At 39.0% G+C, this 23316-nt stretch overlaps 1 protein-coding gene across 18 annotated transcripts in view; it reads left to right on the top strand.

The window, feature by feature from the left end:
- The window catches only part of MACF1 (microtubule actin crosslinking factor 1), a gene marked incomplete at its 5' end in the record, with an annotated part of 350743 nt that overhangs the window by 303755 nt on the left and 23672 nt on the right, over window positions 1–23316 (top strand). For all 18 annotated transcript variants that reach the window (XR_014023452.1, XR_014023453.1, XM_081305387.1 and 15 more), the window contains 23 exons: window positions 243–362; window positions 822–929; window positions 2247–2465; window positions 3581–3784; window positions 5420–5651; window positions 6279–6505; window positions 7628–7750; window positions 7847–7948; window positions 8339–8440; window positions 8534–8707; window positions 8799–8954; window positions 9077–9274; window positions 9773–9901; window positions 10855–11028; window positions 13768–13923; window positions 14025–14231; window positions 14368–14487; window positions 15180–15349; window positions 16506–16665; window positions 17477–17671; window positions 18254–18382; window positions 19763–19906; window positions 20366–20554. Coding sequence is in view for 16 of the 18 variants with exons in the window: in XM_081305387.1 (XP_081161513.1) it covers window positions 243–362; window positions 822–929; window positions 2247–2465; window positions 3581–3784; window positions 5420–5651; window positions 6279–6505; window positions 7628–7750; window positions 7847–7948; window positions 8339–8440; window positions 8534–8707; window positions 8799–8954; window positions 9077–9274; window positions 9773–9901; window positions 10855–11028; window positions 13768–13923; window positions 14025–14231; window positions 14368–14487; window positions 15180–15349; window positions 16506–16665; window positions 17477–17671; window positions 18254–18382; window positions 19763–19906; window positions 20366–20554 (3738 nt within the window). The remainder of the gene's footprint in view (window positions 1–242; window positions 363–821; window positions 930–2246; window positions 2466–3580; window positions 3785–5419; window positions 5652–6278; window positions 6506–7627; window positions 7751–7846; window positions 7949–8338; window positions 8441–8533; window positions 8708–8798; window positions 8955–9076; window positions 9275–9772; window positions 9902–10854; window positions 11029–13767; window positions 13924–14024; window positions 14232–14367; window positions 14488–15179; window positions 15350–16505; window positions 16666–17476; window positions 17672–18253; window positions 18383–19762; window positions 19907–20365; window positions 20555–23316) is intronic.

The following is a 23316-nucleotide window of genomic DNA, read 5'->3' as shown; positions in this document are numbered from 1 at the left end:
TTGAAGGGTGTCAATTTCTGTTGATTCTGGCTGTGGGCCCACTAACTGGATTCTGTAGCTTCCTTTTAAGGAAGTTGAAATATGACTTGTGATTTTAATAAATTATTTTCAGTTTTGGCTTTATTTTCTGAGGTATAAGTTATTACTGAAAATTCAAGCCTTTCTATATTGGATAAATTGTATTTACAAGGAGACCTTGGCTGTATGTAACTTATGCTTTTTTTCTTCAATATATTCATTAGTATGAACAAGCTGCTGATGCAGAATTAGCTTGGGTTGCCGAAACAACACGGAAACTGATGGCCCTGGGTCCAGTTCGCCTGGAGCAGGACCAGACCACGGCCCAGCTACAGGTGCAGAAGGTGAGCATTACACCCGAGTGCCCACTGTGCCTGAGCCCCAGGGTCCCACCAGCCCTGGGTGACTAGGGAAGTTTCTGACTGTCCCAGGTCAAGTCAAGTGGAATGATTTAATAGAATGATGACAGATAGAAATTAATATTATGTATACTTGATTGGGATGAGGTATAGATTCTTTTTGTTTGGTGTTTGGGGGCTGGGGGGGGTAAGAGGATAGGACCATTAATCCAGGAGTATTCTATAGGTAACTATTTCCTTGATGATTTTTAGGAGGGAAGATGTTTTTGTAAATTACTAAAAAGATAAGCATTGAAGATGTTGAATAAGCAAAGTGTTAAACTTTTAAGAACAATTTTTTTGTGTCTTGAATGCAAGGAATTTTTCATAGATTGTATTTTACCTTTCATTAACAGTCTTGGATTCCTTTTACTTCTTGACTTAACTGCAGTTTACTTTTCAAAGGCTTTCTCCATTGACATCATTCGACACAAAGATTCAATGGATGAGCTCTTCAGTCACCGCAGTGAAATCTTTGGCACATGTGGGGAGGAGCAGAAAGCTGTATTACAGGTGAATTAACTTTTCAAGGTATTTTGGTAGGTTTTAAGAACCATATGCAGGGGCCAAGGTAGTGGCTCAGTGGTAGAGTACTGCCTAACATGCATGAGGCACCACATAAAAATAAACAAATAAAATAAAGGTATTGTATCCACCTACAATTAAAAAAAAAAAAAAAGAACCATATGCCAACATTAATTTCTTTTATGTGTCCTAAATGTCAGACCTATTTTTTAAAGAATTGACCAACATTGTATTCGGACCAGTTTTGTATGCTTTTTTTTTTTTTTTTTTTTTTTAAAGAATATGACTAACCTCTGTCTCCTCAGAAATCTTCATAAATTGACTGAGCTATAATCCTAAAGATTTAAAGTATAAATGCCAACTTTTCTAGAAACTCCTTTTTCACGTATTTAGTTCTTAATGGACCTTTATTTGTTCAATGTTGAGAATCGAACCCAGTACCTCACATGTGCTAGGCAAGCACTCTATCACTGAGCTGCAACCCCAGCCCTAGAGACTTATTTTTTTCCAGAGCCTAAATATTCTATTTAAAACAGAATATCTCATAGCCTCTGAGATATTCTGTTTTAAACTGATCTGTTGTAATAATGCTGTACCATTGTTCTGTGTCATTGCTAAAAGGTTATTTTGTTGTTTTTTCTCATGTTTTACAACCTTTTAAACTATGTTCATATATCTTAAATTATAAAAATAATAAATGTTTGATAAGAAATTTTAAAATTCAAATAAATGTAAAGAAGGAAAAATCATAAATTGTTACTTGCTGGTAAATGGATAGAACTAGAGAATATCATACTAAAAGAAACTAAACTCAGAAAATCAAGGGTCATATGTTTTCACTCGTATGTATAAGGTAGAATAAAAGGGGAGGAAAGGGGTGGGTGGGTGTTTGGGGGGGTGTGTGTGTGTGTGTGTGTGTGTGTGTGTGTGTGTATGTGTTGGGGGGAGAACTCATGAAAATAGAAGAAAGACCAGCAAAGTAGAGGAAGGGGACCAGAAGGAAGGAAGGAAGGAAAGTAGAGGTACTGGGGAATGAAATTGACCAAATTATGCTGTGTTGATTGGTTATACTGTGTGTATATAAAAATATCTAACAATGAATCTTGCTGTTGTATGTAGTTGTTAGGTACCAATAAAAAGGGGAAAAAATTGTAGCTGAGTTATAAGAAAAATAATCACTTTCTCATTACATTAGTTAATAATTTAGTATGCATTCCTTTAGACTTTTTAAGGTAAATATACTTGCATTTCTTTTCTCATAAGAGTTCATAATACTTCTTTTTATTTTTTATTTCTGGTTCATAGGAAAAGACAGAGTCTCTAATACAGCAGTATGAAGCTATTAGCCTACTCAATTCAGAGCGTTATGCCCGCCTAGAGCGGGCACAGGTCTTGGTGAACCAGTTTTGGGAAACTTACGAAGAACTCAGCCCTTGGATTGAGGAAACTCGGGCACTAATAACACAGTTACCTCCTCCAGCTATTGATCATGAGCAGCTTAGGCAACAGCAAGAAGAAATGAGGGTAAGGAGCATGCCAAGTTTTATTTTATTGCAGAGTGAAAATGGGTTCTATAATTTATTCAAAAACAACAAAAAAATATTTTTGAGGATGATAGAGTGTTGTTAGACTACATGTGGTTGGATGGCTCTTTCCACTTGGTTAAGCATCAACTAGAGTGAGCTCATAAAGGAATGTCAAAGCATTTGCTGCATATATATATTTAAGATGAAAGGGAAGTTTATAGACATTTCAACTAACAGTATTACCATTAAAGTGCTTTGGGGGGAGGGGGCAGCTAGGTTATAACTCAGTTGGTAGAGTGCTTGCCTCACATGCACAAGGCTTTAGTTTCAATCCCCAGCACCACAAAAAAATAAAAAAGGTGAAAATGCTTTTTTAAAATTGTTTACTTCTGGCTTGTGTTTATTACTATTTCTATATTCCTATAAGTGGAAAATGTAAACTAGAAGCAGCCAGCAATAAAGTCAAGGAGTGATTGAACTATCAGAATTGTTGCTGTTCATAGTTCATCCTGTTTGGTATCTCTGGGTGGGAGACAGATATGTAAATTATAGTACATAGAAGTATTTATGAGTAAAGAAGAGGGTGAGATAAATTGGTATAATGCAAGTGACAGGGAAGATTGAGACATGATGTATCCAGAAAGACTTCCAAGGAAATGAAACATCTGAACTGGCTTTTGAAAATTAAGAGAATTAGGTAGTTTCAGAGCCCAAGATTTAGGTGTTGTTCTATTTCCCCATAAATGTAGAGATGCTAGGACTTGCTGATTTTTTAACATTTCAGTTTTGTTTTTTGTGATGCTGGGGCTCAAACCCAGAGCTTCATACATGCTAAACATGTGCTGTACCACTGAGCCATACCCTCAGCCCCATCCATTATGTTTTTTGGCTTGTGTTATTAGAGCTTTATGGTTATACATAGTAGTTAGGTTCATCCCTATAAACTCATACATGCATGAAAATCAATTCCATTCATTACCTTTTTTTTTTTTTCTTTAAATATGGTGCTGAGGATCAAACCCAGTTCCTCCCATGTGCTAGGCAAGCACTCTATAACTTAGCTACAACCCCAGTCCTATTCATTATGGTTTTAATCTACATTTCTTTCTGTAGCAACTAAGGGAATCCATTGCTGAACACAAACCTCATATTGATAAGCTATTAAAGATTGGCCCACAGCTAAAGGAGTTAAACCCGGAGGAAGGGAAAATGGTGGAAGAAAAATACCAGAAAGCAGAAAACATGTATGCCCAAATAAAAGAGGAGGTGCGCCAACGGGCATTGGCTCTGGATGAGGCTGTTTCCCAGTCTGCTCAGGTATGTGTGTGTCTTACACTCCTAAAACCTTCTACTCTCTGCTAGTCTAAGCAGAAGATCTCAGTGTCAGGTATGCCTCTTTGCACAGGAATGCCAGACCAGCATGTTGATAATACATTATCCATAAGAGTAGAAGACTTTGCCTACTGCCTTTTCTTCCAAGAAACTTTGGCATACTGATACTATTGGAGTGTAAAATACATTTTGACTGATGTATACAATTGTCTGTTGATAGTTTCCCTGAAACTTTTTATGTAATAAAGATCCTTTAGCAGGGATGATTTTAGATATCTTTGAGAGCCAAAAGCAATGACCTGCCTCAACAAAAGTCAGGTTCCTGCTGGACCTGTTACTTTTGATATTTAGAATGACAATATATTACCTTTCTCATTCAGGAAGTCAATTGCATCCTAGTTCAGAGAAAGATGTTGTAGTAGGGAGAAGTAGCCAAAGAGAGGCATTGGAGAGGAATTTAAAGCATGTAACTACATACTTTTCAACTAATATATTACTGTTAGTGATACTTTTGTCATGTCTGGGTATTTTATTCCTATGTTTAGTCAATATTCTTGGTTAATATTTGTACTTACTTAAGTTTTTCCCCCCCACCTCCCGTCCCATCTCTCACTCACATTGTGGAATGTGTTACTTTGTGTTGTTGCTGCCTGCTCCTGTCTTCCCCACATCGTCACATTTCATTGTTGTGTTGACCGCGCCCACCATTACAGATTACAGAGGTAAGGTACCCATCCCCTTGGGGTTAGTGTATTTTTATAAAGCTGAAAATCAAATTAACTATAAAGAAATTTCCCTGAAGTTTAGTGGAAAAAAATTGATTATTGCAGTTTATTATGCCTGTTTTGTTTGGGGTGGAATCTAGATGTTAGGGAGTGATGGGAAGTGATTTTATTAAGGAAATCTGCTTTTCCTGTTAGAAACTTAAAATTGATAAGACGATAATGAATGAATCCAGCGTTAGTTTAGATGGTTTTTTTAGGAGGCCAGCTTATCTGTTTTCTTCACTTTCTGCCTCAGATTATAAAATGAGAATTTTATATTATAGTCATGTTATTCAGAGTACCAGAAATGTGGAAAGGTAATTGTTCTTTTAGAATCAGGTTAGATTTGCCCTTTCTCATGCCAACATTTCCCTCTCTCACTGTTATGTACGGTGAGTTGTCAAATTGTATGCTTTTAAATTCCAAGTCATATACCATATTAAGTTCCTCATCCATTTACACAGCTGGTGGAGGGCATCTAACTTGTTGGTCTGGTGTGTTGCATGCAACTGTCATCTGAGATGTTGACATACTGACTCTCACCAGTTTCATAGTCTTGTTCCTTTCTCATTGTATTAGTTGGAATAGGAGAAGTTTTACGACAACACTAATGATTTGAGTTGGATTTCTGGCATATTACTTAATATCTTTTGACTCAAATAAATATTACCCTTCCCCCCGACCCCAATAGCCCAGTTCTGGTGTACTAGGCCCAAAATGATCTATTGGCCAAACCCAAAACTTTAACAGCCATTGGGCTAAACTGAACACAGATTTATATCTACTCCTTATTCCCAACATTTCCCCAAAAGTATGATAAGTTACTAGTGATGGCTAATATTCCAACTTTATTTAGTTCCATGATAAAATTGAGCCCATGTTGGAGACTCTGGAGAATCTTTCCTCTCGCCTGCGAATGCCACCCCTGATTCCTGCTGAAGTAGACAAGATCAGAGAGTGCATCAGTGACAATAAGAGTGCCACCGTGGAGCTAGAAAAACTTCAGCCATCCTTTGAGGCCCTAAAGCGCCGTGGAGAAGAGCTCATTGGGCGATCTCAGGGAGCAGACAAGGATTTGGCTGCAAAAGGTGCTTGTTGGATCTACTTATTTTTAAAGAAAGTCAACAGAATAAATTTCAAGCTGAAGTTATCTCTAACATCCTACCAGATGTATTGCATTGAATGTAAAGACAGTCCCCAAGTAATGAGTATTCTAAAAAGTCGTTTGGAAGTCATTTAGAATTCAGAACATGTATTCCCCATTGAAATAAGGTTACAATTGGTAGTTAGATTCCCAGGCCAGGAAACAAATCTTCCTTTAACCCCTAATGTGAGTAAACTACAGTATCAATAGTGGGTAGAACATAACTACCTTTTATAACATTTTCCACAGGAAATAAACAAGTTGAACACAGAACACTGGAAGTAGAGTTTCCATCACAGCCCTTTGTAAATTAAGGGGGTTTATCTTAGTAGTACCTTTATATTAGAGATTTCCATATTACTTCTGTGGCCCCTTTATGGGGGAGACCAACCTGGGCAGAAAATATGAAAGTAGAAATAATAATAAAGCTAAAATAGAAAACGGTCCATCATTTATACATCTTAAGAGAATTTTTAAAGATAGTTTCACTGAAAATGTCAGAATTTCTGATGAGATTGATTTTAAATACTCCAAGAACTCCTGTTTTCACATCTCTTCTTTACCCACTCAGAAATCCAGGACAAACTGGACCAAATGGTATTCTTCTGGGAAGACATCAAAGCTCGGGCTGAAGAGCGAGAAATTAAATTCCTTGATGTCCTTGAATTAGCGGAGAAGTTCTGGTATGACATGGCAGCTCTCCTGACCACCATCAAAGACACTCAGGACATTGTCCATGACTTGGAAAGCCCAGGCATTGACCCATCCATCATCAAGCAACAGGTTGAAGCTGCCGAGGTAAGAAGAAAACAAAGCCCCTTTTGTGTGTGTGTCCTCCAGCAAAGCACTCTATCCAAGTAGGTTATGCCAACTGTTAGCCAGGTTAAGTGCCTTGAAATTGTGTGTGTGTGTGTGTGTGTGTGTGTGTGTGTGTGTGTGTTTAAGGCTTTTTTTTTTTCCACCAGGGGAAAAAAACTACTCAATTTCTTTAATGTAAAAAATTAAATAGTAGGAAAGAAGATTTCCTAGTTTGGGACTCATCATCCATAGGTAACAATTAACTTATCTTTTTCTAGTCTTTTTGCAGAGTCTAGTTTTTACTAAAAATGCTTTCCACCTTATTTTATCCAGTTTCCATAAGCCAAGCCTACCCTGATATTTTTCCATATCAAAATTAATTCTTTCCTCGCCCCTGTCAATGTCAGTCCATGAACCACACTTTAGGATCCGGCACAGCACTGACTTTCTTCAAAATTATATAGCCTAGCACTCCTGTTATGCTGGTCTGTTAGTGCTGACTTTGTGATTTATGCTACATTATTTCACCTTATTCATTTACTTCTCTCTAATAGACTTCTAGCTATAGATTGTAATCTCCTTGGAGGCATGAAGGGATGAACCATTTGTAAAATTATTGAAGTTTATTACAACTTTCCCATACTGTCCGAAATTTCTACTGCCATTTTTACCATCATTGCATGCTCATTGTGTCATTGTGTTATGTAGATTTGTTTGTGTGTGTGTGTGTTTATTTTTGGTACTGGGAATTGAACCCAGGGATGCTTTAACATTGAGCCACATCCCCAGCCCTTTTTTGTATTTAGAGAAAGATTCTCACTGAGTTGCTTAGGACCTTGCTAAGTCATTGAGGCTGGCTTTGAACTCGCAATCTTCCTGTCTCAGCCTCCCATGCTCTGGGATTACAGGTGTGCACCACCATGCCTGGCTATAATGTATATTTGATATATATTTTGGAGTCTAAACTGTACTATCCAGATAAACAAAATATTAAGAGGACTGAAAACCTTTGAGATTGACAGTTCTGTTCATTGTGTGCTCTTGATGGAGCATGTACAAAGTTTGAGAAGTTCTGTTCTGCTTTCACCTTTGGCTCATGTTCTATTATATCTTTACATGTAGACTATTAAGGAGGAGACAGATGGTCTGCACGAGGAGCTGGAGTTCATTCGAATCCTTGGAGCAGATTTAATTTTTGCCTGTGGAGAAACTGAGAAGCCTGAAGTGAAGAAGAGCATTGATGAGGTGTGGAAAACAAATGAGGAGTTCAGATGAAACATTAGTGTATTCAGATGGAGAGTGATATTACTTAAAGAATCTGATTGGATGTTTTTCTTCTAGATGAACAATGCTTGGGAAAACTTAAACAAAACATGGAAAGAGAGGCTAGAAAAACTTGAGGATGCCATGCAAGCTGCTGTACAATATCAGGACACTCTTCAGGTAAGAGGCCGGGAAGTGACCACTTAGGAAACACAGGTTCCTTAGTCATTTTCTGAATTCAGCACAAGAGTGAATCACCTTCATGGGGTTCTCACTGAAGACAATGCTGGTTTCATGTTTCTAGCCAGAGATTCCCACTTCTACTGGAAAAAGCACTGGCACAGGCTGTTGTTGCTCCTTTAGCCATTTTTATCATCATTGCATGCTTGTCCTGTTTATAGTCTTTCACCTGCACAGTGAAATTGGCCTATTGTGAAAGTTATTGCTTGCTGGAAGTCCATACCCAGGGTATCATGAAGCACGGTATTAGCAAGAATAATGCTAGTTCTCTCCCAACCCTGTATATTTTTTTTTTCACTTTTGTTTTCTATATTTGTATTTTTATTTTAGGCTATGTATGACTGGCTGGATAACACTGTGATCAAACTCTGCACCATGCCCCCTGTTGGCACTGACCTCAATACTGTTAAAGATCAGTTAAATGAGATGAAGGTTTGTATCTGGAGAGGACTTTGGAGGAAGAGATGCTTCTTTTCAGCTTTTAAAGGCTTGGTTTGATATTAACACCTAGTACATCTCTGATAGGAGTTCAAAGTGGAAGTTTACCAGCAGCAAATTGAGATGGAGAAGCTCAATCACCAGGGTGAATTGATGTTAAAGAAAGCTACTGATGAAACAGACAGAGACATTATATGCGAACCACTGACTGAACTCAAACACCTCTGGGAGAACCTGGGTGAGAAAATTGCCCACAGACAGGTAAGGCGAGTGGTAGAATACATGAATGAAATGTTCTGTGCTCTTTTTTAATTCCCTAACAAATGTTCCTTTTCTGTCTTGTTCCGAGCAGCATAAGCTAGAAGGTGCTCTCTTGGCCCTCGGCCAGTTCCAACATGCCTTAGAGGAACTAATGAGTTGGCTGACTCACACTGAAGAGTTGCTAGATGCTCAGAGACCAATAAGTGGAGACCCAAAAGTCATTGAAGTTGAACTTGCAAAGCACCATGTAAGTATTTTCATTTTTCATCTCTAATTCTGTTAGCTTGAGGTCATATATTGCTCACAGAAGCTTTTTGATGATTTAATGATAGTTATAGAGCTACATTATGCTATTCTATGTTTTTTTAGGTTCTGAAAAATGATGTTTTGGCTCATCAAGCTACAGTAGAAACAGTCAACAAAGCTGGCAATGAGCTCCTTGAATCAAGTGCTGGAGATGATGCCAGCAGCTTAAGGAGCCGCTTGGTAACTATGAACCAATGCTGGGAATCAGTGCTACAGAAAACAGAGGAGAGGGAGCAGCAGCTCCAGTCAACACTACAGCAGGTATGTGCATTATCCAAGGTAGATAGGAATTGCTGTGTAGAGGACACCATCCTGGAGAAGATACCACTTGGTGTCTTGTTGAAACTTGTCCGAGAAGAGTAGCTTTGATTAGGTGGTTCTTTTTTGTGTTTGTGTGTAGCTCCATCTATTTACTATTCAGAATTAGTAGATCTTCATATAGCCCCCGCTTGTTCACAGATTCTGTTTTTTCTCTAGATCTAGTCAGGTCCCTCCCTGGGCAGCAGTGCCTTGGTCAAGTAATCCATTCACCAGATTATATCAGACATCTATACTATGTTACAGTGAGGTTTGAAGGATTCTGCTAGATTCTAACAATAAACAAATAGATTATACCAGTAGTACAACAGAACAACTCTGGCTGTGTACAGTTCCTAATTCCTTCCTCATGATAACATTCCTCATAGGATTATTGAGAAAGTTTACTTGTGAAGCTGAGAATTGACTACTGACATCACTGATTATTCTTTTTTTCAAAAGGCCCAGGGTTTCCACAGTGAAATTGAAGATTTCCTCTTGGAATTGACTAGAATGGAGAGCCAACTTTCTGCATCTAAACCCACTGGAGGACTTCCTGAAACTGCTAGGGAACAGCTTGATACACATATGGTAATAGTAACTTCTTTAAACTGAGAATAAGTATCCCACATTTAATAGCTACTTTCTGAGGTGTATATATCTGGGAATCTACAAAGTAGTGAATTTTTACCAACAATGTAGAATAACCTTGAGCATTAACTGCTTATTTACAGATTTTTTTTTAAGAGAGAGAGAGAATTTTAATATTTATTTTTTAGTTTTCGGCGGACACAATATCTTTGTATGTGGTGCTGAGGATCAAACCCGGGCCGCATGCATGCCAGGCAAGCGCGCTACCGCTTGCGCCACATCCCCAGCCCTTATTTACAGATTTTAATACCCTACTGTGGGCAGCAGTACTATCAGGGAAGAATAAGCTGGAAATATGTCATTGAGCTTGTAGATTTTGAGTTGGACTGCTTGGTTGGTACAAGAATATTGACTAGAAAGTGGGAGCATCAAGAAGACAAATATGAGGGCTGGGGGTATAGCCCAGTGGTAAAGCACTTGCTTGGCATGTGTGAGACCCTGGGTTTGATCCCCAGCACTGAATTGGGGGGGGGGGGGGTTACAAATACATAGCATAGATCTGTTTGTATTAAAGAAAACTGCTCAGTGGAGTTAGGGAAATCAGAAATTCTGATAGTATTTCAAGAAATTGGGCTTAAAACAAAAGACAACATTATTTCTATGCAAATTCTTTATTGAAAAGGGAATAAGTTATTGAGGAATAGTTTTGTTATCTTTGATCCTAAAAAGAAACAAAACTTTTTTCTTCTATTTATGTAGTGACAGAGTTATTTTAGTATAAATGAAGAATGATGGGTTCTATTCCCTACCAATTCGACAGTTGAATGAAATCTACGAGAAGCTTTTTAGTCTAGATGAGAACTTCTTTGACTTTTCCAGGTTATGTTTGTGAATCTGTATGTGGGTGTCTTTGAGGGAACAGGTATTGATATCTTTACTGCCTTTTCTCATAGGAACTCTACTCCCAGCTGAAAGCCAAGGAAGAGACTTACAATCAGCTACTTGACAAAGGCAGGCTCATGCTTCTGAGTCGAGATGACTCTGGGTCTGGCTCAAAGACGGAACAGAGTGTAGCTCTTTTGGAACAGAAGTGGCATGTAGTCAGCAGTAAGATGGAAGAAAGAAAGGTATTCCCACAAAACCCTATGTTTGAGCAGTTTGCTTGGTGACTGCATGTAATTACCATCTTGTTTCTAAAGATTTTTCAAAGACTAATATAACAGAGGTTACAGAACTGATACCCTTAGAATTGGCTTTAAATAATCAAGCTATCTTGTCTATTTGTTTTCTATCTGTATCAATAATTCAAGTTTCTACTGAAACTTGCTTTTACAATTAATCATTCCTTTCCTCCATCTACCAGTTTAAGACATTAATGACTATGGCTGTTTAGTAATAATCCCTCCCATATTAATCTCTGATCTGCATCCCTGCTTAGAAACAAGGTTTTGTTGGGGTTGGGATTAGAACAAGTGTGTAAGAAGTGTGACTAACAATTCTCCATGCAAGAAAATTTACTAAAAATTAGTGACCTCTTCCCACTATTCCTCAGAAATTCACTTATTTTCTGTATAATAGAAAGGTCATCAGGGGTCAAGACATTTGTCCGAAAAGATTGTTTTTTATGAGTACAGAGCTTCATTCTGTTCTTTGCTTGTCAAATCCAGTGTGAAATACGCACACAAACCTAATGGTCATGTTCACTCAATAAATAGTTACTGAACAAGTGTGTACTGGGCTCTGTGCTAGGTTTATAGTGGAAACAGTAAATAAACGGACCCTATCGTTATGAAATTAATGGGCAGAAGGACATAAAACTGATATGAGCATTTTTGAGAGAAGCATTAATTTCATAGAATCCTTATAGTATAGGGTGGGTAATATTGTGATATGAGGTATGGCCAAAAGACTTGAATGCATGGCTGTGTTCCAATCTTTGCACAGACTCTCATCTGTAGTTCCTGCAGACGACAGAACTGAGAATAAATAAACTGAGGCAAATTTTGGCTCCTACTCAGGAAGTTTTCTTATAGTGGAACAAACCACCTCAAAACTTACTTAGTTCCCATTATCACAATTGATAAGCAAAGTCAGGTGTCAAGGATTCTAATCTCTGATTTTATAAGAACATTACATTTCAGAATTAATAAAGTCACTTATTAAATGTTTACTATATTAAGAAATTCATAGATTAACAATGGTTAAGAATTCCTGTTGTCTAGGAACTTACAATAGTATATTAATTTCTAAACTTTTCTATGATAGATTTGAGGTATACTTTATTTTCCACTTGTTTGCTCTGTGTATGTGTGTGTGTGTGTTGCTAAGTATTCTACCACGTTAGCCAAGTATTCTACCATTGAGCTATACTCTCAACCCTGTACATTTTTTAATAACATTAATTTTTAAGTTTTTGGTTTTTTGAGTTTACAAAAGTAACTTGGAAGCATAAAGATGAAAAGCAGCTAGACATTTTTAGTGCACATCTTGGGGTTTCTTTGTGAAACTGCGTGTGTGTGTGTTGCTAGGGATTGAAGCCAGAGCTTTATGCATGCTAGGCAAGCACACTATCCCTGAGCCACATTCTTAACCCTAAAATATTCATTTTTAAAAAATTCTGGACATATTCTTTTTTATTTTAATATATTCATTTTTTAGTAGCCTATTTTTATTTTCCTTTGCCTACCTGGTAGGTGGTCCATAGTCAGAAGCAATCACTAAGATGTTGTAGGTAGAGGTCCCTCAGGATGAGCTTGTGAACTCTAGAATTAAGGTGTACTTACAGACAGTAGCACTTGCCCTTAAGGAGCCACTGCTTTTACCATTCTAATTTAGGTTACATGGGGTTAGTGGTGTGGCTCTGATGGAGGTCATGCCTAGCATGCGAGAGGCCTTGGGTTCAACCCAACAACCGGTATTATTAAACTTTTGCCGAGATTGTCTGTCATTTTTTTGTTACCTTTTCTGCTTGTGGCATAAGATATAAGACGCGGGCATTTCATGTGTTGTGTCTTCTGGAAATGCACATTCAAACAGAACACTATAGCACACATCATGTTGATAGTAATGTACTTTTCAGTTAGTTATTCTTTACATCATAAAGGTATATTAAAAGAAACCAAGATTTTTGCCCAAAGCAGGTTACAGGTCCTATAGCTGTCATCCCAAAGGGGTCTCTTCACTTACTTTATTAAACAGTTTTACTACTTTTTTTTTTTTTTTGTACCAGGGATTGAACTCAGGGGCACTCAACCACTGAGCCACATCCCCAGCCCTATTTTGTATTTTATTTAGAGACAGGGCCTCACTGAGTTGCTCAGTGACTCAGTCTGGCTTTGAACTCGCCATCCTCCTGTCTCAGCCTCCCAAGCTGCTGGGATTACAGGCGTGCACCACCGCAACCAGCTACTTCTCTTCTTCTTCTTTTTTTTTTTTTAAAGAGAGAGAGAGAAAGAGAATGTCAACATTTATTTTTTAGTTATCGGCGGACACAACATCTTTGTGTTTTTTGTATGTGGTGCTGAGGATCGAACCCGGGCCGCACGCATGCCAGGCGAGCGCGCTACCGCTTGAGCCACATCCCCAGCCCTACTTCTCTTCTTAAATGCCCCAGGAATGGGAGAGTGTCTAGGAAAGGAACTTGGCTTGCTAATTTTGCTCGTTCCTTTTCCATGTGTACACTGCTTTTTCAGTTGTTTTAGTTTCAGACACTAACATTAAAATGTCCCCTTCTTTACAGACTTTGTGTGTTTTTAGGTTAATTAAATGAGACTTCCTATTTAGAGGCATACAATTCATACCTTTGTTGTTCAAACTGTAATTCTTGATTTGGCATTTTGTGTGTGTGTGTTTTATTTAAAATTCAGTCAAAGCTGGAAGAGGCCCTCAACCTGGCAACAGAATTCCAGAATTCCCTACAAGAGTTTATCAACTGGCTCACTCTAGCAGAACAGAGTTTAAACATTGCGTCTCCCCCCAGCCTGATTCTAAACACCGTCCTTTCCCAGATTGAAGAGCATAAGGTAACTATGATTCATGATATTGCCATCCTTTGGAAGGAACTAGTTGAAAGGAATACTCCTTTATCTTATTTCAAGTTTAAAAAGCAACATTGTTCCCTCAGGTTTTTGCTAATGAAGTTAATGCTCATCGAGACCAGATCATTGAGCTGGATCAAACTGGAAATCAGTTAAAGTTCCTTAGCCAAAAACAAGATGTTGTTCTCATTAAGAATTTGTTGGTTAGCGTCCAGTCTCGGTGGGAGAAGGTTGTCCAGCGATCTATTGAAAGAGGGCGATCACTAGATGATGCTAGGAAGCGAGCAAAACAAGTAAGTTATCAAAGAAAGACATTAACTTATTGAACAACCTTATGCTGCATATGTTGTATCTCTGGAATTGTTCTTAAAAATAAATTGTACAGTTTTCATATTCATTCCTATTGGAATTTATTTATTATAATTTTAGTTCCATGAAGCTTGGAAAAAACTGATTGACTGGCTAGAAGATGCAGAAAGTCACCTGGACTCTGAACTGGAGATATCAAATGACCCAGACAAAATTAAACTCCAACTTTCTAAGCATAAGGTAAAGAAGTTAATTGTTGCTAGGTCCTGAGCTAGCTTGCTGAAAATAGAAATCAGAGCTAATTAAAAACCAAAGATAGCCAGGCATGTTGGCACATGCCTGTGATCTCAGTGACCCAAAAGGCTGAGGCAGAAGGATCCCAAGTTCAAGGCAACTTAGCAAGACCCCGTCTTGTGGGGGTTGGGGGCAATTGGTTAATGTTAAAAAGTCAAGATGATGAAGCCAGGGTTCCTTCCCCTCCCCTACCCGACCCTTTAACCCCAGTGCTGGGGATCTAATCCAGTACCTTACTGATGATAGATAAGTGCTCTACTACTGAGCTATAGCCCCAGCCCAGGGTCCATTTTATATCTAGACACTGTTTAACCATGACATTTGCTCTTTTAAATAACAGTGAAGTGGTTATGAAAGCAACCAGCCAACATGTAGGCTTTTGGAAATTGCCATGCACTGCTGTATGTGCCATAACAAAAAATGATAAATTTCTTAATGATAAGCTATTGTTAATTTTAGTTTACTTTAGTTTTTTTTCATACTATTTTTGGCTTCTAATCTGAAAATTCACACAAAAAATTTTTTTGTTCCAAATCAAGATATCATCCGTTGTTTTTGTTTGTTTGGGTTCTGGGGATTGAATTGAGGGCCTTGTGCCGTGATCTGATTTTTGCCACACTTTTGCTTTCTGGAAACAGGAGTTTCAGAAAACTCTTGGTGGCAAACAGCCTGTATATGATACAACAATTAGGACTGGCAGAGCACTGAAAGAGAAGACATTGCTTGCAGATGATACTCAAAAACTTGACAACTTGTTGGGAGAAGTCAGAGACAAATGGGATACTGTTTGTGGCAAGTCTGTGGAGCGGTGAGCATTAAATATCCCCTTCAAGGGTCTATACATCGTGTCAGAAGTAATTTAAGAATCTATTAGTAGATTAAAATAGTGACAAACCTAATGCATCAGTATTGAATTCAAAGAGTTATGAAGGAATTTGAATACAATGTATTAAAATACTCATGTTTTAAACTTGAATTTTGTTGTATTAATAAGGGAGAGGCCCATGAAAATTAAGCCAAATATTTGTAAATCACCAATTTATAATACCAATACCTGTCTTATTCAGCATTCTCAGTGTCAAACACTGTGCAAAGCTTCTACATATATTCAACCATAATACCTGATCTTTCCTAATCAGTTATTACTGAATGTGTGCCCAACAGTGCCTACTAATCATTAATCCTCATCAAAATCAGCAAGGTGTATACTATTATTATTATCATTTTACAGATGAGGAAACGATCACAGTGAGGTTTCTTTTATATATATTTTTTTTTTAAATATTTTTTTTTTAGGTGTAGATGGACACAACACAATGCCTTTATTTTTATATGGTGCTGAGGATTGAACCCGGGTCCCGCCCATGCTAGGCGAGCGCTCTACCACTGAGCCACAATCCCAGCCCCCACAGTGAGGTTTCTTCACTCCACCAAGGTCACTCAGCTAAGGGGCTGACCTGGGATTTGAACCTACAATTTGGTTCTCAAAGTTGTACTTTTATCCTCTCCTACCCATTATGCTGTGTTAAATATTATAAGATGTCTGAACTATTTGTACTTTTTTGATGAAATGATGGGTGCAAAGAAGTAAAGCAACAGCCCAGGGTCACACAACTAGTATAGGGCTAGGAGTTGAACTCCTGACTCTAGACCATTACCCAAATGCTCATTCTCTGCTTGGAGTACTATAACGTAATTAACAACAGACCTTGGATTATTAAGGTGTATCCTTGTATCATTGGACTACAAGATTTACAAAGTGTATCCATACCTATCCCTTGCACTCTAAAGAGTAGTTTGATTAAAAGTGTGTGGGCACTTCTCTTAGTCACTTTTTATTCTAACTATTCTCACATGGAATTCACTATATAGAGTTCAAGCAATTTTCCTTTTCAGGAAGTCAGAATTATAAGTCATCCATTAAAAGGATCATAAAAACAGTGGAATTTGTGTGCTTTTTTCAGGCAACACAAGTTGGAGGAAGCCCTGCTGTTTTCAGGCCAGTTCATGGATGCTTTGCAGGCCTTGGTTGACTGGTTATACAAGGTAGAGCCACAGCTGGCTGAGGACCAGCCTGTACATGGGGACCTCGACCTTGTTATGAATCTTATGGATGCCCATAAGGTGAGGGACAAGATTTGGGCCTCAGAGAAGGCAAAATCATAGGGTCTGTGGGTACCTTTGCCCTGTGTTAACCATTTAAGGGAGAAAAAGCCTAACAGCCTGTATCTTTGCTAAGAGGCATCTCCTCCTTTTCTGTGTTTAAACAAACTTTGGCTGGATTCTGCATCATTCATAAAGAATTTACCAGAATTGGTTTGATTCAGAGTTGGCAATATGTAAACTTCACTTTGAAATTCTCCCTCTTTCTGTTTGTCTCTCAGTTGAGTCACAAAATGAATTTAAATTCAGAAGGAAACCCTTAAAATATTCTTTTCACTGATAACCTAATATGGCAATGGGAGAGATTTTTTTAAAACCATTTTTGAATGGTTTAAAACCATTCAAAACCTAACAAGTCTAATATCATGCACACCACTATTTATTATAACCTGTCATTTTGAACTGCATACTGTCCTCCTTTTTAACTACAAAGCATTGAACTCTACCTTGAATTTATATAAAACTTATTCTATGCACTGTAGTTGTATTCCTTTTTATCTCCCATAATTCTGGAAAGTTAATATAATTATTTCCATTATATAGAAGATAAAACTGGGACTCAAGTTAACTACCTTATCCAAAGTCACACAGCTTATAAATTCCTGAACTGACTTTTATAGAACCATGTCTTCTGGTGTTCTTTTCTACACATTTTTCCTCTTCTGTGCATAAAAAAAGATTAGAACCCACCAGATGAATAACTACTTTCTCAGTGTTTTGCTCCTTAGACTCAAAACGTTTCTCAAACTAATTGTCCTATCATCTTTTCTAGGTTTTCCAGAAGGAACTGGGAAAACGAACAGGAACTGTTCAGGTCTTGAAGCGGTCAGGCAGAGAACTGATTGAGAATAGTCGAGACGACACCACTTGGGTAAAAGGACAGCTCCAAGAACTTAGCACTCGCTGGGACACTGTCTGTAAACTGTCTGTTTCCAAGCAAAGCCGACTTGAGCAGGCTTTAAAACAGGTAAGAGACATTTGTTGGGCTAACCACAAGACAGAGAATCTAAACAGATTCTTTTTTTTTTTTTTTTTTTTTTTTTTTTTTTTGGTACCGGGTATTGAACTCAAAGCACTCAACCACTGAGCCCCACATCCCCAGCCCTATTTTGTATTTTATTTAGAGACAAGATCTCACTGAGTTGCTTATTAGCACCTTGCTTTGCTGAGGCTGGCTTTAAACTCGTGATCCTCCTGCCTAAGCCTCCCAAGCCACTGGGATCACAGGTGGGAACCACTGTGCCCAACTCTGAACAGATCCTCTTTAGTTTCCTTTATAGGATCATTCCAGCCAGTCTCAAAATGAACATAAAAAAATTAGTATTCTGAACGTTCTACAAGACTTTAACACTCATTTGTATTAAAGAAATAACAAATTCAGCTGGTTTTCAAGATCTACAAATGAAAGATAACCTTTGTGGAGGCTGATGGGGACAAAAGTGCCTATGTTATCCTAAAGAATTGAGTCCCTGACCTTTCCCTTGGCATGCCCAGTGACCAGGAGCTTGGCTGCAAAAAGCGTTCCAATCTTTTGTGCTTGTTATTTCAGGCAGAGGAGTTTCGGGACACAGTCCACATGCTGTTGGAGTGGCTTTCTGAAGCAGAGCAAACTCTTCGCTTTCGAGGGGCTCTTCCTGATGACACAGAGGCCCTGCAATCACTCATTGACACTCATAAGGTAATCCAGCCCTCAGGTTCAGTGACCTGTGCTGTCCACCCAGTGAGGGCTGCCCCACCACTTAGAAAACAGCATTTGCTTGCATATATCATCCATTATGTGAGAAAGAACAAAACTGGAATAGTTCAGCTCATCGGTTTAGTAGGAAGGACAGAGAAGTAACTGTTCATTTTTACAAGAGTGATTCATGTTGGTTATAAACAAATAAAACACAATAGTATTATATAAAGAAAATGTGAACTGTTCCTCTTTTTCCCTGCATTCTCCTTTTCTTAACTATTATGTTACTAGCTATGGGTCATAGTCTGATCCCCCAGAACTGCTTACCAAGCTATAGAGTAATTCAGTGTCTGGGGCCTCAGTCTGCTCTAATGAGGTGGGAAGTGTTTCCTTTTTTAATTTTCATGTTACCTACCCCAAGATTTTAATCTTGGTTTTTCTCATTGTATTCTCTTATGAATTTTTTTTTTTTTTAATATTGTGTTTTTGAGCTGGGGTTGTGGCTCTGTGGTGGAGCGCTCACCTACATGCGTGAGGCACTGGGTTTGATCCTTAGCACCACATAAAGATAAGGTAAAGATATTGTGCCCACCTATAATTTTTTTAAAAAATTATAGTGTTTTATAGCTCTTTATGTTTTTCTAAAACAAATATGTTCATAAATGTGGAAATGAAAGAAAGTAAGATTTAAAAAGAAACTAATTCAGAATAGGAAAAAGGCTATACCACTGTGTCCTTAGGCTTTATCATCATCTCTAGCAGAGCAAGACACTAGGGTAAAAGGAAATACCTCTCACCTTCCAACATCTTTGAGAACTAGAAAGAAAAGGCAAGACAACAGAATAATAGGCTTGAAGGTCATGAGGTAGGAACAGATTTAATACATACTTGGGTGTGTGATGCAGGGACAAGTGGGTGAAACCTACTAAATGAGAGACTGAATAGGTACCATAAGGGTGAAGAGGAAGGCAGTAGTCAGACCATTCTTAAAGAGTTTTGTATTCTGAATTAATAAAATTGATTGTGGCGGGGGGGGGGGGGGAGGACCAGAGACACCAATTGTGGTGGCACATGCCTGTAATCCCAACAGCTCAGGAGGCTAAGGCAGGAGGATTGCAAAATCAAGGCCAGCCTCAGCAACTTAGCAAGACCCTATCTCAAAACGAAAAATAAAAAGGGCTGGAAATGTGGCTCAGTGGTAGAGCTCCCCTGGGTTCAATTCTTCGTACCATTTAAAAAAAAAAAAAAAGCTAGACATACCTATATACAGGTTTTTAGAGACCTGTTAAAACATCAAGGAAAAAAATTGAAATTTCTTTCACCTCTCAATATTAATTAATCGTGGATACATTTAAGTTATTATTTTTCAATCTTGTTTAGGAATTTATGAAGAAAGTGGAAGAAAAGCGAGTTGATGTTAATGCAGCGGTAGCCATGGGAGAAGTCATCCTGGCTGTCTGCCATCCCGATTGCATTACCACCATCAAACATTGGATCACTATCATCCGAGCTCGCTTTGAGGAGGTGAGTCACTGTGCACCCAAGAAAATGGAATGATAGTGATAACATACTGTGGAGCTTTGTTTTCTTTTTCCCTCAGGTAAGTAATCTTTCACTCAGTGTGAATATCTCAACAAAAATTAACTTTTTAGTAAAGACTTCTTGGCAATGTGCAGCAGTCTGGAAGAATAGTGCTGATGTAATGATGTACTTGTTAGTGCCTTCTGATGGACACAGTGTATGTTGCTCCCTCTTTGCTGAGAAGTCCTGTGTTTAATATCATGTACTAGGTCTGCTTTCAGGAGAACTGCCTGCCTATCCCAGCTCTTAGCCAAGCTTTCTCACTGGGGTAAGAGAGGAATCTTGACTGGCTTGCATGGTATCTCCCCTAAAAAGTCATTTTGCAGATAAGATGAAAAGATGGTTTGAGACAAAGGGATGTGTTTGATAAAAAGAGGCTATGGTTGCCTTCTTTCTCCACAGGTCCTGACATGGGCTAAGCAGCACCAGCAACGTCTGGAAACAGCACTGTCAGAACTGGTAGCTAATGCTGAGCTCCTAGAAGAACTACTGGCATGGATCCAGTGGGCTGAAACCACCCTTATACAGCGAGATCAGGAGCCAGTCCCTCAGAACATCGACCGAGTTAAATCCCTTATTGCTGAGCATCAGGTATCTTACTTTACTGGCGTTTTCTGTGTAGTTTTGGAGCCCATTTCCTTTGCCCTGTGTAGTCATTTTTTAATTGCTGCTTCACATGTTACTGCAAATTTAGCAGCTTAAAACAACAGTCTTACCTCACAGTTTCTGTGGATTGGGACTCCAAGCTTGCGTTAGCTGAGTCATCTTTTGGGGGGTCTCATCTGAAATTGAGGTGTCAGCCAATACTACAGTTCTCATCTGGAGTATGGGATCCTTTTCCAGGCTTATTCACTTCCTTGCAGTTGTAGAACTGAGGTCTCCATCTTCTTGCTGGCTTTCAGCTCCTAGAGGCTGCCTTCAGTGTGTTTTCAAAGCCAGTAGGAGAAACTTTCTTACGTAATGAAATAAAATGATGACTGTTCCATCATTATCACAGGCATTGCCCACACTCACAGGAAGGGAATTACACAGGGCATATATACCAGCAGTAGGATCCTTGGGGGCCAGCTTAGAAGTCTGGCCTTCATTGCAGCCAAGGACTCACTGGCCTATCCCTATTATACCTGGGTTTGGAAAGAGCTTTTGCCAGAAGCCAGAGAGGAGGGGCTAACACGTAAGAAACCAAAAGAAGGAAAGCTCAGTTGAGCTTTGTTCCTAATATATCCTTAGGCAAATAAGGCTTATAACTGTGGTAATTTAGACTGAATGCAAGCATGGTTCTTGCTTAGTTGAACTTTTTCTTAGTCAACATGATCTTTTTAGTTAATGTGAAAAACTACCCTAGCAAGTAGGAACTCCCTATACTTCCTATGAAGTTAACCTTCCTCACTTCCCCTGCTGACTTTAAGGTCATCCTCCTAGATAAGGCCAGTCTCACTCCCCTGGGTCTTTAAGCTCTGCCTTTCTGTTTACTCTTACTCCACAGCCTCTAGACATGACCCCATTGTGCTTCCACCATTGTTACCTGTTTTGTTCTCCAACCAAGCTTCTTCCCTACCTCTTTCCTTGGTTTCCATTCACTCCACTGGCCCCTGTGGTCTGACTTCCACCCCCAATTAAACTACTGACACAGTTCCAGCACGTCCTACTGGCTAAGTCAAGTGGATGCTTTTCAATCCTTGTCTTATTTGATGTGTGGCATATTTGGCTCTTTCTGACCATTCCTTCTCAAGTCATCTGAACTGGTTCCTATTTGGTGTTCCTTGAGTTTTATTATTGGTGCTCTTCTCTCACTGCTTGTTTTTTCTAGTCCAACAGCTTTAGACATCACATATTAAGCCAAGGACTTCTACATCTTTTTTTTCATCTTCAGCATCATTGCCTCCTGAAATACAGACATATGGTAAACTAGAGGCAGCTCTGAAACTCCATTTTTTATTTGTCTTCCTTATTTAACCCCACCCCTCCCAAACCTGCTTCCTCTTTGTTCTTTCACCCAGTCCCATAGCACAGAAGCCAGTGATGGATCTGGAATTCTTTCCATTCCTCTGCTCCCTACATCTAGCCTTTTACTAGGTCTTGTCTATTCTGCTTCCAGAATATTTCTTGGCTGTCTTTCCCATTATAACTAAGGCCCTCACCATGTTTTGCCTCAGTTACTACAATGATTTCCTAACCTGTCTCCCTATTACTAGTCACTCCCTATCCCCATTACTCTTCCTTCTACATTGATTTGATTATGTCACCTGGATCAAAATCTTTCAGATGTCTTCCATTGCTTCTGGAATAAAATTCCATCCCTTAGTCTGACATAAGGCCTTTTTTTTTTTAATATCTTTATTTTTATGTTGTGCTGAGGATCGAACCCAGTGCCTCACGCATCCAAGGCAAGTGCTCTACCACTGAACTACAACCCCAGCCCCCATAAGGCCTTTTTTGATCTTTATCCTGCTTGCCTCTCCAGCCCCACCTCTTGCCAATCCTCTGATTGCTCCTCTGCTCAGCCAGTGAATGGAAGGGCCTAGCCCTGTCTGGCTCCCTCTACTGAACTGCTTCACCCCATTCTTTGACTGATTCTTCATTCCTCAATAACTCTGCTCAGGCCCCAAACTTTAGGCGATTTCCTTGCCACCTCAGTTTGTGAGTTACTCATCCTTGTCTTCCTGAACACTTTTATGGCATTTAATGCTCTGAATTCTTGGCTTTCGTTACTTAGGTGTGAGCTACTCAAAATCAGAGACTATGTCTTCCTCTTTGAGGTCTTTAGCCTCTGATAAAGTACCTTGCTCTGTCAAATTTTTTAAAGAGAATGAGAATTTGCAAAGTCTTCTGTTGTTGAGAGCCAGGGCCGGTCATTCTGGCATTTGCCAGAGGGAATGTTTGAAAGGTGATGCCAGCGAACCATTGAGATGATGATTTGAGTTAAGCTATATATAACTGCTGTGAAGCTGGATTGATTGTATTGCTTATTTGACCTTTACTGTTGGGCAACCGGTCGGCTCTTGCTGCCTTGGGAGCCTCTACTTTGGAGTTCTCACGGGTATTCCCAGAGAGTTCCCATTGGTTGGGGAAGTGCCGGAGGAGGGATTTCCAGTTGATGTGTGGTGTGTCCCGGGAGAAGGCCGCATGGGTGGCGTTGTCAAAAAAGCACGCATGCAGTGCCGGTAAGAGTTGAAACAAAGTAGTTGCTGTTTGAACCTACAAGGCTTTGTGGCGGCTCGGTTATTCATGTCCAGCCAGACTGCGGCATTCTGTCACTTGGGCAGTCTGCCATGGGCTTTGGCCTTTGTTAGTAAGAAGTTGTTAATAAGAAGATGCCTGTTGCCATTTTAGACCAAGAAAACACTCAACTC

This window comes from Spermophilus citellus, assembly GCF_964194105.1.
Source record: "Spermophilus citellus genome assembly, chromosome: 9".
Classification (NCBI taxonomy): domain Eukaryota; kingdom Metazoa; phylum Chordata; class Mammalia; order Rodentia; family Sciuridae; genus Spermophilus; species Spermophilus citellus.
Note: the sequence above shows the minus strand (reverse complement) of the source record. Positions and strands in the feature narration are given on the sequence as shown.